This window comes from Podarcis gaigeae (genome assembly GCF_964106915.1).
Source record: "Podarcis gaigeae genome assembly, chromosome: 1".
In the NCBI taxonomy this organism is placed as follows: Eukaryota; Metazoa; Chordata; class Lepidosauria; order Squamata; family Lacertidae; genus Podarcis; species Podarcis gaigeae.
The window spans coordinates 126,166,013-126,179,444 of record NC_139678.1 but is presented as its reverse complement, the minus strand read 5'-3'; the positions used below and the strand labels follow the sequence as shown (position 1 = coordinate 126,179,444).

At 44.2% G+C, this 13,432-nt stretch overlaps 1 protein-coding gene across 1 annotated transcript in view; it reads right to left on the bottom strand.

Annotated features, from left to right (window-relative positions):
* Nucleotides 1-276: 276 nt before the first annotated feature.
* LOC310827711 (aldehyde oxidase 3-like) overlaps nt 277-13,432 on the bottom strand; it is a 74,418-nt gene continuing 61,262 nt past the window's right edge. Inside the window, exons 32-35 of the mRNA XM_083704078.1 lie at nt 13,241-13,306; nt 12,235-12,423; nt 11,214-11,381; nt 277-1,272 (exon numbers count right to left, since the gene is read on the bottom strand). Of these exons, the coding sequence (XP_083560204.1) occupies nt 1,219-1,272; nt 11,214-11,381; nt 12,235-12,423; nt 13,241-13,306 (477 nt within the window). The 3' untranslated portion in view covers nt 277-1,218. The remainder of the gene's footprint in view (nt 1,273-11,213; nt 11,382-12,234; nt 12,424-13,240; nt 13,307-13,432) is intronic.

The following is a 13,432-nucleotide window of genomic DNA, read 5'->3' as shown; positions in this document are numbered from 1 at the left end:
ATAATAGGTGGCAGCTTATCTTTTTTGTTTCATTATGGTATCACTTGTCAGTGAGAGTGAGATCTGCTTGTGCCCTAGGCCTGCAACATTCGGGAGAAAACCGTGCGGGTGAATCTCATACACTTAGCCTAGCCTGACTCTTGAGTGCTGTGAGGGAAAAATTAAAAACCTGGGGTGTGTGTGGAGGTGAGGAGAGCTTATGTAGGCTGCTCTGGACTCCTTGGGGAGACAGCAAAATACAAAAATGAAATAAGTAATTCATTGTGACTCATACAGTTTCATAATAACAATTTTTAATTAGCATATGTGTCAGATCTCTTGAAAACAATAGTTCTCAAATCATCATGTGAGCAAAGGTGATCATCATCAGGATAATAAATGATTAAAGTTAATGCTTTAAAAGTACTTGGCCATTATTTTACCAGCTAACTGCTTCCCTTTTTATGGGTCTGATACACCCCTCCCCCCGGTATGTTCAGGTTGAAGAACAGACCAGTGGCTTATGACAGCCTTGCAATGTAGTCCAGAGTTGTTCCTATTTTGCAAGTAAAATTTGCCCACCACCACAGCACACCTTGGCAACACGTGGTCACTTTCTGCTGATGACAGTTTCCAGTTTCCTCAACTATGCTATGTGGGTCTACTCTGAGTAAAGGTTAATTGAATACCAAGTCTGGGCAAGTTCCAGGAGAAGGTCTGCTTAACTGGCAAGGGACAGAATGTATAAGCCAAAGGAGTACTTCAGCACTCTCCCCTGTGCCCTAACATTTACTAAATGATTCTTCCTACACCCACATGATCCTCAAAGCCCAAACCAACAATATCACCCCTCTCTAACTCCTCTGAATAAAAGCTGAGGTGTATCTGTGTGCCTGGTAGGCAGCCACCTAATTACAGCATTTTATATGCCTACAGTTACAGATGTAGATGTCAATAGCCATTACAATACAATATGAACACATATAACAGAAGTAGATATACAGGTGCTAATTCTCACAGTTTGGAATTAAATTTTCTTATCCCTTATACGACGTCTATGCTTGATTATACACCTGCTGAAATTCACAGATTTGTTTTCGTACATCAATATAATTTTTAAAAATCTTGCACAGCTGAAATTAATATCATTGTCCTTCTTGCGTGTGATTAGACTGCGACTGCTCTTCTGATGAGGAAGAACATACAAAAGTGGAAAACCTTGGCAGAAAACCAAGGACGTTAGTCTACTTCAATAGCCCATGGTTTATAGGTCCCTGGCTTGTCCTTTGGAATCTAAAAATGAGAGAGAAACAGAAGGGCTATTCTTATGTGCAATTTCATATTAGGAAATAAAAGAAAATCAACCAATATAAAACTTGTTTTAATGAGAGGAAAGCTACTGTGCATTGAAACGTGAGATACGAGTTTATATCACTCTGTGATATATATCACTCTTCAGCCATTGAATCACTGTAGTATAGTTTTTTTCCTCTCTAACAGAACTTTTTTAGACATCACTTTGCAAGTGTCCATACCTGCGTGCTATAAAGGCAGCACGAACAGATATTATTATTTATTATTTATTGAACTTGTTAATCACTTTATCTTGCTCAGGGCAACCCAAAGCAACTTACAACTGTGAAATCATTCACACACACATACAGGGGGGTGTCTTCTGGCTAGGTGTACGTTAGTTTATTTGCCCCCATACCTTTCAATACCCCATTATACTTCTTTCTCCCCTCCTGTGAATTTATTGATATACTGGAAGCCCAACAGCAAAGGATACCCAGAGGCTTCCTCCATTGTGCAATGTTGTTGTTTAGTTGTTTAGTCGTGTCCGACTCTTCATGACCCCATGGACCAGAGCACGCCAGGCACTCCTGTCTTCCACTGCCTCCCGCAGTTTGCTCAAACCCATGCTGGTAGCTTCGAGAACACTGTCTAATCATCTCGTTCTCTGTCGTCCCCTTCTCCTTGTGCCCTCCATCTTTCCCAACATCAGGGTCTTTTCCAGGGAGTCTTCTCTTCTCATGGGGTGGCCAAAGTATTGGAGCCTCAACTTCAGGATCTGTCCTTCCAGTGAGCACTCGGGGCTGATTTCCTTCAGAATGGAGAGGTTTGATCTTCTTGCAGTCCATGGGACTCTCAGGAATCTACTCCAGCACCATAATTCAAAAGCATCAATTCTTGTGCAATGTAGTCAGCTTCATAACTGCATATTTATTTTCTTGTGGTGAGGCACTCTGAATATGCTCAGAGCCTGTCTGCTCTGGCACCAGGCACACAGGAAACACCACACAATTTCATTTACTGAATGAGGCATGGTTGGGGGAGAGCACCGTTCTGACTTTTGCCTCAGCAGCAAAGTGTTTTGGAGTGGCCTTGAGGGGGGGCCATTAGAAGCAGGAGGGGAGACACTTCCTGCAATGCCTTTTTTCAAACCAGAGATCATATACCGTATCTCCATTACTATGAGGTATAAAAAATGATTTTAAAAAAATCTTTTAAACTGTTATGCATATTAAGGACCAAACCTGTACATACCTATACAAACTCAGAACAGAAGTACAGTAAATCTCAGTGAGTTCTATGGGGCTCACTCCCAGGAAATTAGCTACAGGTTTACAACCTTGATGTCAAATATTTCCAAGAGCAGCCTTTGAAAGTAATTTTGCAATTATAGTTTTCTGACACACCCCTCCCCGCCTTCCCTATTGAAAATGATAAGTAATAATAATTATTCTTATTATATAGTATAATATGGCGCAAAATCTTGAGTGGCTGGACCTGACTGTTCTTGTGCAACATCTTGGGCTCTGGAAGCAACTAAGGTGAAGGGTATGATAGGAATTTTGAGGTCTTAGATATATGGAAATGTTCATAAATGTACTAACCAAGCACGTACACAGATCAGCACAGGAAGACCGACCTGGAACCATTTTGATTCCTAAACTGAGCAAATGTTTTCTCTGCAAGGTCAAAGTGGGAAAGCTCCCCATTGTCTCTTTCCTCACAAATCCTGTCTTAAGGGCACATTTCAGGTATGAATAGGGTGTGAGCCTGTGACATGGCCTAGGAACTAAGTATTTATCATTACAAAAGACTGGCCAGGCTACCCAGGCAATCCAATCAAGTAACCTGCCAGACAGGAGATAAACAAGGACAGGAGAAAAACAACATTCAAATTTCTGTTTTAAGATCGCCTTTTCTGTGATATGGTATGATGTATCTGAGGGTTGGGACGCAGGTGGCGCTGTGGGTTAAAGCCTCAGCGCCTAGGACTTGCCGATTGAAAGGTCGGCGGTTCGAATCCCTGCGGCGGGGTGCGCTCCCGCTGCTCGGTCCCAGCGCCTGCCAACCTAGCAGTTCAAAAGCACCTCCGGGTGCAAGTAGATAAATAGGGACCGCTTACCAGCGGGAAGGTAAACGGTGTTTCCGTGTGCAGCTCTGGCTCGCCAGATGCAGCTTTGTCACGCTGGCCACGTGACCCGGAAGTGTCTCCGGACAGCGCTGGCCCCTGGCCTCTTAAGTGAGATGGGCGCACAACCCTAGAGTCTGTCAAGACTGGCCCGTACGGGCAGGGGTACCTTTACCTTTACCTATCTGAGGGTTGGTCTTAGGTTACACGCCTTCTGTGATGTATGTATGATGTTTCTGGGGGTGGTCTTGATCTACAGGGTGGCAATTTCAATAGTCTTTATAAGGCCTTGCAGGCCATTGTTCTGGGTCCTCTTCCTCTCCTGCGTGTGAGGGGAGCACCCTGTTGCAACAGATCAATAAAGATCAAGCTTACTAGCTGCTTTGCTTCTCAATATTCTCTTTTGCCTCTGTTATCTTCTCCTACCAATAGGGAACCTATGTAAGGACTCTATATGGGCTCTTGGATACCCCATAAGGGAAAAGGGCAATTTTTGTTTACAACAAGGGCAAGGGAAGGATTCTGGTCATATCCCAGGACTGAAGTTTGTATCTTTTGGAGCAGGACTCTAACTTACAATACTGCTCCCTAGTGCTTTATTTAGCGCCTTTCAAGTACAGTATTTTTCGCACCATGGGACGCACTTTTTCTCTCCTAAAAAGCAAGGGAAAATGTGTGTGCGCCCTATGGAGCGAATGCAGGGGGGAGGCAGTCGGGAAAAGCCCCCAAGAGCCGCACACAAGCTCCGTGTGCTCTTGCGGGCTTTTCCCCAGGAGGGAGAAGGGACTGACTGGCTGCATCAGTTGCTTCTCCCACCTCCCAGGAAAGCCAGAAGAAGCCGTGCAGCCCTTTTAAAGTGTGCGCAGCTTCTGCCGGTTTTGCAAAAGGTGAGGGAATCCCCCCACCTCCCAGAAAAGCCAGGAAAGCCCTCCGGCAAGGAGAGGCTGCACGGGGCTATGGATTCCTTAGCCCCACGCAGCCTCTCCCGGGAGGGAGAGGATGCACGGGGCTAAAGGGGAAGCCAAAACAGCGAGCGGGATCCATCCTGCTCGCTGTCTTGGCTTGTGCCATAGCCGCGCGCAACCCCTCCGGCAAGGAGAGGTTGTGCGCAGCCTGTACGCTGCTCTTTGGGGCTGGGGGGAAAATATTTTTTTTCTTGATTTCCCCCCCTAAAAACTGGGTGCACCCTATGGTCCAGTGCGCCCTATGGTGTGAAAAATACGGTATTTGAATCACTTACTGTCTGATTGTTGTGGGACTCTGGATATTCCAAAGGGGCCACAGGTGAAAAATGTATAAATGGGGGGTCACAGTACGAGGCTAGGAGGCCACAAATAAATAGGGGGCCACAAAGGGAAGTGAGCAATGAAGTTGGGGGGAAATCTTTTTTTTTTTAAATCAAAAAATACTGACTGACTGGCTATCTGCTTGGCCAATCACAAGCAGATAAGAGGGCAGCTCACCAGGGCCTAGTGCTCCTTTTTGTCCTGCTTTTTCTGTAGCGCCTCAATCCAGAACTCCCAGGTCAGGTACGGGTGGAGGTGAGGTTGCAATGGGTAGGCCTGAGCGAGCCACAGCTACTTGTTGCTACTGCCTGGTCTGGGCCCGGTGGCAGTCTGGACCTGACTCTGTAAAGCGCAGCATGCAATCCACTCCAGCACCTAGTGGATCGGGGCATTTGGATGTTGCTGAGGGGCTGGGCTCTGCAAGGCTTGGGGTGAAATCCACTCCAGCGCTGAGCTGAGTGGGGTCATCTGGTGCTGCTGACTTGCATCTAGTAAATAACTAAGTGTCTACTCATAAGAAAGCTGCACTGATTTCAGTGGGCCTTACTCCCAGGTAAGTGTGCGTGGGACTATGTTGTTGTTGTTTAGTCGTTTAGTCGTGTCCGACTCTTCGTGACCCCATGGACCAGAGAACGCCAGGCACCTCTGTCCTCCACTGCCTCCCGCATTTGCTCAAACTCATGCTGGTAACCTCGAAAACACTATCCAACCATCTCGTCCTCTGCCGTCCCCTTCTCCTTGTGCCCTCCATCTTTCCCAACATCAGGGTCTTCTCCAGGGAGTCTTCTCTTCTCATGAGGTGGCCAAAGTACTGGAGCCTCAGCTTCACAATCTGTCCTTCCAGTGAGCACTCAGGGTTGATTTCCTTCAGTATGGAGAGGTTTGATCTTCTTGCAGTCCATGGGACTCTCAAGAGTCTCCTCCAGCACCATAATTCAAAAGCATCAATTCTTCGGCGATCAGCCTTCTTTATGGTCCAGCTCTCACTTCCATACATCACTACTGGGAAAACCATAGCTTTAACTATACGAACCTTTGTTGGCAAGGTGATGTCTCTACTTCTCAAGATGCTGTCTAGGCCTGTCATTGCCCTTCTCCCAAGAAGCAGGCGTCTTTTAATTTCATGGCTGCTGTCACCATCTGCAGTGATCATTGAGCCCAAGAAAGTAAAATCTCTCACTACCTCCATTTCTTCCCCTTCTATTTGCCAGGAGGTGATGGGACCAGTGGCCATGATCTTCGTTTTTTTGATGTTGAGCTTCAGGCCATATTTTGCGCTCTCCTCTTTCACCCTCATTAAAAGGTTCTTTAATTCCTCCTCACTTTCTGCCATCAAGGTTGTGTCATCTGCATATCTGAGGTTGTTGATATTTCTTCCGGCAATCTTGATTCCGGCTAGGGATTCATCCAGCCCAGCCTTTCGCATGATGAATTCTGCATATAAGTTAAATAAGCAGGGAGACAAAATACAGCCTTGTCGTACTCCTTTCCCAATTTTGAACCAATCAGTTGTTCCATATCCAGTTCTAACTGTAGCTTCTTGTCCCACATAGAGATTTCTCAGGAGACAGATGAGGTGATCTGGCACTCCCATTTCTTTAAGAACTTGCCATAGTTTGCCGTGGTCGACACAGTCAAAAGCTTTTGCATAGTCAATGAAGCAGAAGTAGATGTCTTTCTGGAACTCTCTAGCTTTCTCCATAATCCAGCGCATGTTTGCAATTTGGTCTCTGGTTCCTCTGCCTCTTCTAAATCCAGCTTGCACTTCTGGGAGTTCTCGGTCCACATACTGCTTGAGCCTTCCTTGTAGAATTTTAAGCATAACCTTGCTAGCATGTGAAATGAGTGCAATTGTGCGGTAGTTGGAGCATTCTTTGGCACTGCCCTTCTTTGGGATTGGGATGTAGACTGATCTTCTCCAATCCTCTGGCCACTGCTGAGTTTTCCAAACTTGCTGGCATATTGAGTGTAGCACCTTAACAGCATCATCTTTTAAAATTTTAAATAGTTCAGCTGGAATGCCATCACTTCCACTGGCCTTGTTATTTGCAGTGCTTTCTAAGGCCCATTTGACTTCACTTTCCAGGATGTCTGGCTCAAGGTCAGCAACCACACTACCTGGGGTATACGAGACATCCATTTCTTTCTGGTATAATTCCTCTGTGTATTCTTGCCACCTCTTCTTGATGTCTTCTGCTTCTGTTAGGTCCTTTCCACTTTTGTCCTTTATTGTGGAAATCTTTGTACGAAATGTTCCTTTCATATCTCCAATTTTCTTGAACAGATCTCTGGTTCTTCCCATTCTATTGCTTTCCTCTATTTCTTTGCATTGCTCGTTTAAGAAGGTCTTCTTGTCTCTCCTTGCTATTCTTTGGAAATCTGCATTCAATTTCCTGTATCTTTCACCATCTCCCTCGCATTTTGCTTGCCTTCTCTCCCCCGCTATTTGTAAGGCCTCATTGGACAGCCACTTTGCTTTCTTGCATTTCCTTTTCATTGGGATGGTTTTCGTTGCTGCCTCCTGTATAATGTTACGAGCCTCCATCCATAGTTCTTCAGGCATTCTGTCCACCAAATCTAAATCCTTAAACCTGTTCCTCACTTCCACTGTGTATTCATAAGGGATTTGACTTAGATTGTATCTTACCGGCCCAGTGGTTTTTCCTACTTTCTTCAGTTTAAGCTTGAATTTTGCTATAAGAAGCTGATGATCTGAGCCACAGTCAGCTCCAGGTCTTGTTTTTGCTGACTGTATAGAGCTTCTCCATCTTTGGCTGCAGAGAATATAATCAATCTGATTTCGATGCTGCCCATCTGGTGATGTCCATGTGTAGAGTCGTCTCTTGTGTTGCTGGAAAAGCGTGTTTGTGATGACCAGCTTGTTCTCTTGACAGAACTCTATTAGCCTTTGCCCTGCTTCGTTTTGATCTCCAAGGCCAAACTTGCCAGTTGTTCCTTTTATCTCTTGACTCCCTACTTTAGCATTCCAATCCCCTATAATGAGAAGAACATCCTTATTTGGTGTCACTTCTATAAGGTCTTGTAAGTCTTCATAGAATTGGTCAATTTCAGTTTCTTCAGCACAAGTAGTTGGTGCATAAAATTGGATTACTGTGATGTTAAAAGGTCTGCCTTGGATTCGTATCGAGATCATTCTATCATTTTTGAGATTGCATCCCAGTACAGCTTTCACCACTCTTTTGTTGACTATGAGGGCCACTCCATTTCTTTTATGGGTTTCTTGCCCACAGTAGTAGATATGATGGTCATCCGAACTGAATTCACCCATTCCCGTCCATTTTAGTTCACTGATGCCCAGGATGTCAATATTTATTCTTGCCATCTCATTTTTGACCACCTCCAACTTACCCAGGTTCATGGTTCTTACATTCCAGGTTCCTATGCAATATTTTTCTTTACAGCATTGGACTTTCCTTTCGCTTCCAGGCATATCCGCAACTGAGCGTCCTTTCGGCTTTGGCCCAGCCGCTTCATCAGCTCTGGATCTACTTGTACTTGCCCTCCGCTCTTCCCCAGTAGCATGTTGGACGCCTTCCGACCTGAGGGGCTCATCTTCCAGCGTCATATCTTTTATATGCCTGTTGTCTTTGTCCATGGAGTTTTCTTGGCAGGGATACTGGAGTGGCTTGCCGGTTCCTCCTCCAGGTGGATCACGTTTGGTCAAAACTCTCCACTATGACCTGTTCATCTTGGGTGCCCTGCTCGGCATAGTTCATAGCTTCTCTGAGTTCTTCAAGCCCCTTCGCCACGGCAAGGCAGTGATCCATGAAGGGGTAAAAAAATAAGAAGAGTTTGGATTTGATATCCCGCCTTTCACTCCCCTTCAGGAGTCTCAAAGCGGCTAACAACCTCCTTTCCCTTCCTCCCCCTCAACAAACACTCTGTGAGGTGAGTGGGGCTGAAAGACTTCAAAGAAGTGTGACTGGCCCAAGGTCACCCAGCAGCTGCATGTGGAGGAGCGGAGACGCGAACCCGGCTCCCCAGATTATGTGACTGCCGCTCTTAACCACTACACCACACTGGCTCTCCACACTGGCAAAAGTAAAAACACCATATTAAACAAAATTAAGTCAACACATCACAATGAGTAAAAAAGAAAAGAAAAAAAAGAAGGAAAAAGAAGAACAGGAAAATACAAACAATTGAAAAACACAGCAACTCTTCCCATAACTTATCTTTCATTAGCTTGTTTCCTTGACCTCCTCACACCTCCCTTTTTTGTATTCTAGTTCGGTTAGCTATTTCAGCAAATCCTTCCCATCTTTTCCAATTTTTGTCCTGTAATTTATCTTAATATTAATGTAACTTTACTTTCCCTCCTTTCACCAATTAACAGTCTGTTTTTTCCTAAACCTTTGTAACATTTCTGCTAAAACCACATAAATTAGTTCCAACATCATTCTAACATTGGGACTATAGTGTTCTATCTAGGCAACCAGGGCTCCTCCGAATGACAAGAACTTTTTGCACCAGGTCAGTGAGGACCACTTGCTTTTTAAAATTTTCCCATATACAGTATACAGAACTCCCTGTGCGCCTTTTGGACTGCATCTAATAGGTTTTTTCCTTTGCGTCAACTGGGTTAAATAAGTGTTGTTTACTTTTTTATAATGCATGGAAGATGGATCTCCCTCGGGAGGTTCTGGACTCTCCTTCCTTGGGGGTTTCTAAGCAGAGGTGACAAACCTAGACAGCATCTTGAAAAGTAGAGACATCACCTTGCCAACAAAGGTCCATATAGTTAAAGCTATGGTTTTCCCAGTACTGATGTATGGAAGTGAAAGCTGGACCATAAAGAAGGCTGATCGCCGAAGAATTGATGCTTTTGAATTCGGGTGTTGGAGGAGACTCTTGAGAGTCCCATGGACTGCAAGAAGATCAAACCTCTCCATTCTTAAGGAAATCAGCCCTGAGTGCTCACTGGAAGGACAGATCCTGAAGCTGAGGCTCCAAGACTTTGGCCACCTCATGAGAAGAGAAGACTCCCTGGAAAAGACCCTGATGTTGGGAAAGATGGAGGGCACAAGGAGAAGGAGACGGCAGAGGACGAGATGGTTGGATAGTGTTCGCGAAGCTACAAGCATGAGTTTGACCAAACTGCGGGAGGCAGTGGAAGACAGAAGTGCCTGGTGTGCTCTGGTCCATGGGGTCACGAAGAGTCGGACACAACTAAACGACTAAACAACAACAACAACTTTTTTATAATACATGGAAGATGGATCTCCCTCGGGAGGTTCTGGACTCTCCTTCCTTGGGGGTTTCTAAGCAGAGGTTGGGTGACCATCTGTCATGGATGCTTTAGCTGAGTTTTCCACATTGCAGGGGGTTGCACTAGAAAGGCGACCTTCTGCGTCTTCCAGCTCTATGATTACATGATTCTATGTTTTTCTGCTTCAACAATATTTCATTATGTTCCTATCGTTTTATGTAATTGTATTTTGTATAAATTATAAAAAATATAAATAAAATATGTTCTATTTACAAACAAAACATTTAAATAGCTACCTTTTTACTGGTACAATGGGGGCAGGGCATGAACATAGCTAGGATTTTTGTTAGGGGGGCAGGCTTTTGTTAGGTGTTATAGGAATTCTAAGGTCTCATGTATATAAACCATATGTTCATAAATCTACAAGGCAAACACATACATAGAAGTATATAAACCACGTGTCTGAAATAGTGCAGGAGAGCAATCCTGAAGCCATTTTGACTCTCCCAAATTGACCTCAAATATTTCTCTGCAGTGAGGAAGGAAATGGGAAAGCCTCCCCATTGTCTCTTTGCTCAAATCCTGTCTTAAGGGCGTATTTGAGTATGAATAGGGTGAGCCTGTGACGTGGATTCAGGAACTAAGTATTTACCATCACAAAAGAATGCCCAGGCTGCCCAAGTAGAGGAATTGGTGGCCATTATCAGGTATCTTGACAAACAGGAATTTTGTTGGAGACTGCCTCCTTCTGTGATGTATGTATGATTTTTTTTGGGGGGGGGGTCTCTGGCTACAGGGTGGGCAACTTCAAAAGTCTATATAAGGGCTTGCACACCATTGTTTTGGGCCTCTCCTGCCTCTTGAGTGTGGTAGTGAGCACCCTGCTGCAACAGATCAATAAAGATCAGGCTTACTAGCTGCTTTGCTTCTCAATATTCTCTGGTTGGCCTCTGTTATTTTCTCCTACTGATAGAGAACCTGCTTAAGGACTCTATACGGGCTCTTAGATACCCCGTTAGGGAAAGGGAGCAGTGTTTTCTTATAACATAGGGGAGGCAGAACCTCAGATTTGTATTGATTTTTACTTATTTGGGGGGCAGCTGCCCCCCCCCCCAGCTACGCCCACTAGACTAGATGGTCCTCCAGCCATTTTATCCTAGGTTCTCTGCTCTGCTGAGTCATACTGGACCCCTCAGTTCTCTACCTCAGTTTTCTGTGTCTTGCTGATGCCAACAGGAAGAAAGCACAAAATGAATGGAATATAAGGTGGTGGTGATGTTTTTAAGGAAGTATTTACCATCTCTGTAAAGTCATCAACACAGGCCATGCGAATCCTTTCTATGTTCAGTGGACTGTCCATTGTGAAAACACGGTGCAAACCTCTTTCCTTCCGGGCAGCAGCCACTGCATCCCGAATAGCAAAAAACACAGAGCATGCTTGGAATACTCCAGCTTCACCTACACCCTGTAGGAAGATGAAGACAACCAACGATGGAACACAAAGATAAGGGAAGATCCATAAAGTTTAGACCAGGGATCAGCAAACTTTTTCAGCAGGAGGCCGGTCCACTGTCCCTCAGACCTTGTGGGGGGCCGGACTATATTTTGAAAAAAAAATATGAACGAATTCCTATGCCCCACAAATAACCCAGAGATGCATTTTAAATAAAAGCACACATTTTACCCATGTAAAAACACCAGGCAGGCCCCACAAATAAGCCAGAGATGCATTTTAAATAAAAGGACACATTCTACTCATGTAAAAACACACTGATTGCCGGACCGTCCACGGGCCAGATTGAGAAGGTGATTGGGCCGCAACCGGCCCACAGGCCTTAGGTTGCCACCCCTGGTTTAGACGATATTTTTTTCCAATCACCAGTTGATAGTTAGTCACCTTGTTCTGGATGGGCATGCAAGCTCTGTCTCACAAATGGTTGCAAGGTGTCACCACCACACCTCAGCTAAAACTCAATTAAAAAACTTTTAAATAAATTGTTCTGCATAATCCCATTAAAATTAAGAGTGCAAATCTGAGTTTGGCAGATTGCAGACAATGTGTCCAGACAGGCAAAGTATCCACTTAAGATATTTAGGCATTAACTGGAATGGGGAAACATAAGAAGCTAAACTGGCAATAAAATATCAGAAAATGGCTTTAAAAGCCTTCCTTTGTTTCTAGAGATAACCATCTCTAGAGCATCTGCTTTGAGATGAATGCTTTAACTGAGCCTCCTGGAGATTCATTGCAATAGTAACTAATCTGTACCAAACACCCTCTTACGTATTCTCCATCACCACACTTTTAATTTGTTTACCTTGGAGGAGTAGATTGCAATTGGGTTTCTTGAGTTTGGCAAGAGGTAGATTCTAAACTGCTCTGGGACATCACAGACAGCAGGAATTTTATATGTGTCTGGACCTAGTGTGTACTGCTGTCCTTCTGGAGAGAAGTATATTTCTTCCATCGTGTAAAGTCCAAGTCCTTGCATAAAACCACCTTCAATCTGACAGAATAAAAATGCATAAATTCTGATTTTCATTTTAAATAGATTGTGATTTGCTCAAAGTATTTACTGTTTTCCCTGTGCAGCCACGAGGGCTGGGAATTTGCTCTGACACTCCTCTGTGTTCAGTGCTGCAGTTCCAGACATGCTGATTGCTAAACCCCTTAATAAAAATGCAATAAAAATGAATTGGGGAATGGTTGGGGTGGGGAAAGGTAACTGCCTGTTTTCAAGGAAGTTGTCGGGGCTTTCATTCTGCAGGGTGGATATACTGTGCGATCGGTGAAAGAGGAAGTCCCTTTTAGTATATAGGACTGCTTCAGTGGCAGCAAAAACAAGTATATTTGTCAGCTATAAAGCTGGTGTAAATTTATTCATAAAATACTGTATAATGTAGGCAGATCACTTGCTAATGGAGAAATGGCTACTGAATGATAGTTCCAATATGAAAGACATTTCATTTATACCCTTGGCTGTGGTGCCCTTTCAAGCCCCCTCTCTGCATATTACTTTTCCTTGAATCAGATGCACTATGCACAAGGGAGTACCAAATCAGTACACTTTGCAGAAGGACTGCCCACCAAACTTATTCATGAAAGGCTGTTTCCCTGGCCAGCAAGCAGCAAGGCTTCCTATCCATCCATTAGATGCAGGTGGAAAATTGCACTTTTGGCACTGAATCAAGGCTTACAGGAAGAAGCACTCTAAGAATAAAATGCAACAGGGCATTTATTTATTTTTTTAACCATTCAGAAAGGCCCCGATCTATTTGCTTACAGCTAGTATAAAGTATAAGTTCAAAGCTCTTGGTACATGCCTGTCCTATGTCAACAGCTGGATTGATGCTGAAGCAGGCATCCATGACAATGTCCGTTCGGATGTTCTGTTGGACAAATAAGCTGTTGTCAGCACATTATCTTTTTATAAAGCCTTAATAAAAAATAGAATATAAAGGACACCCAACCTGAAAGTACAATAACCATGAACACAATATCAGGGGCCTCAAAAT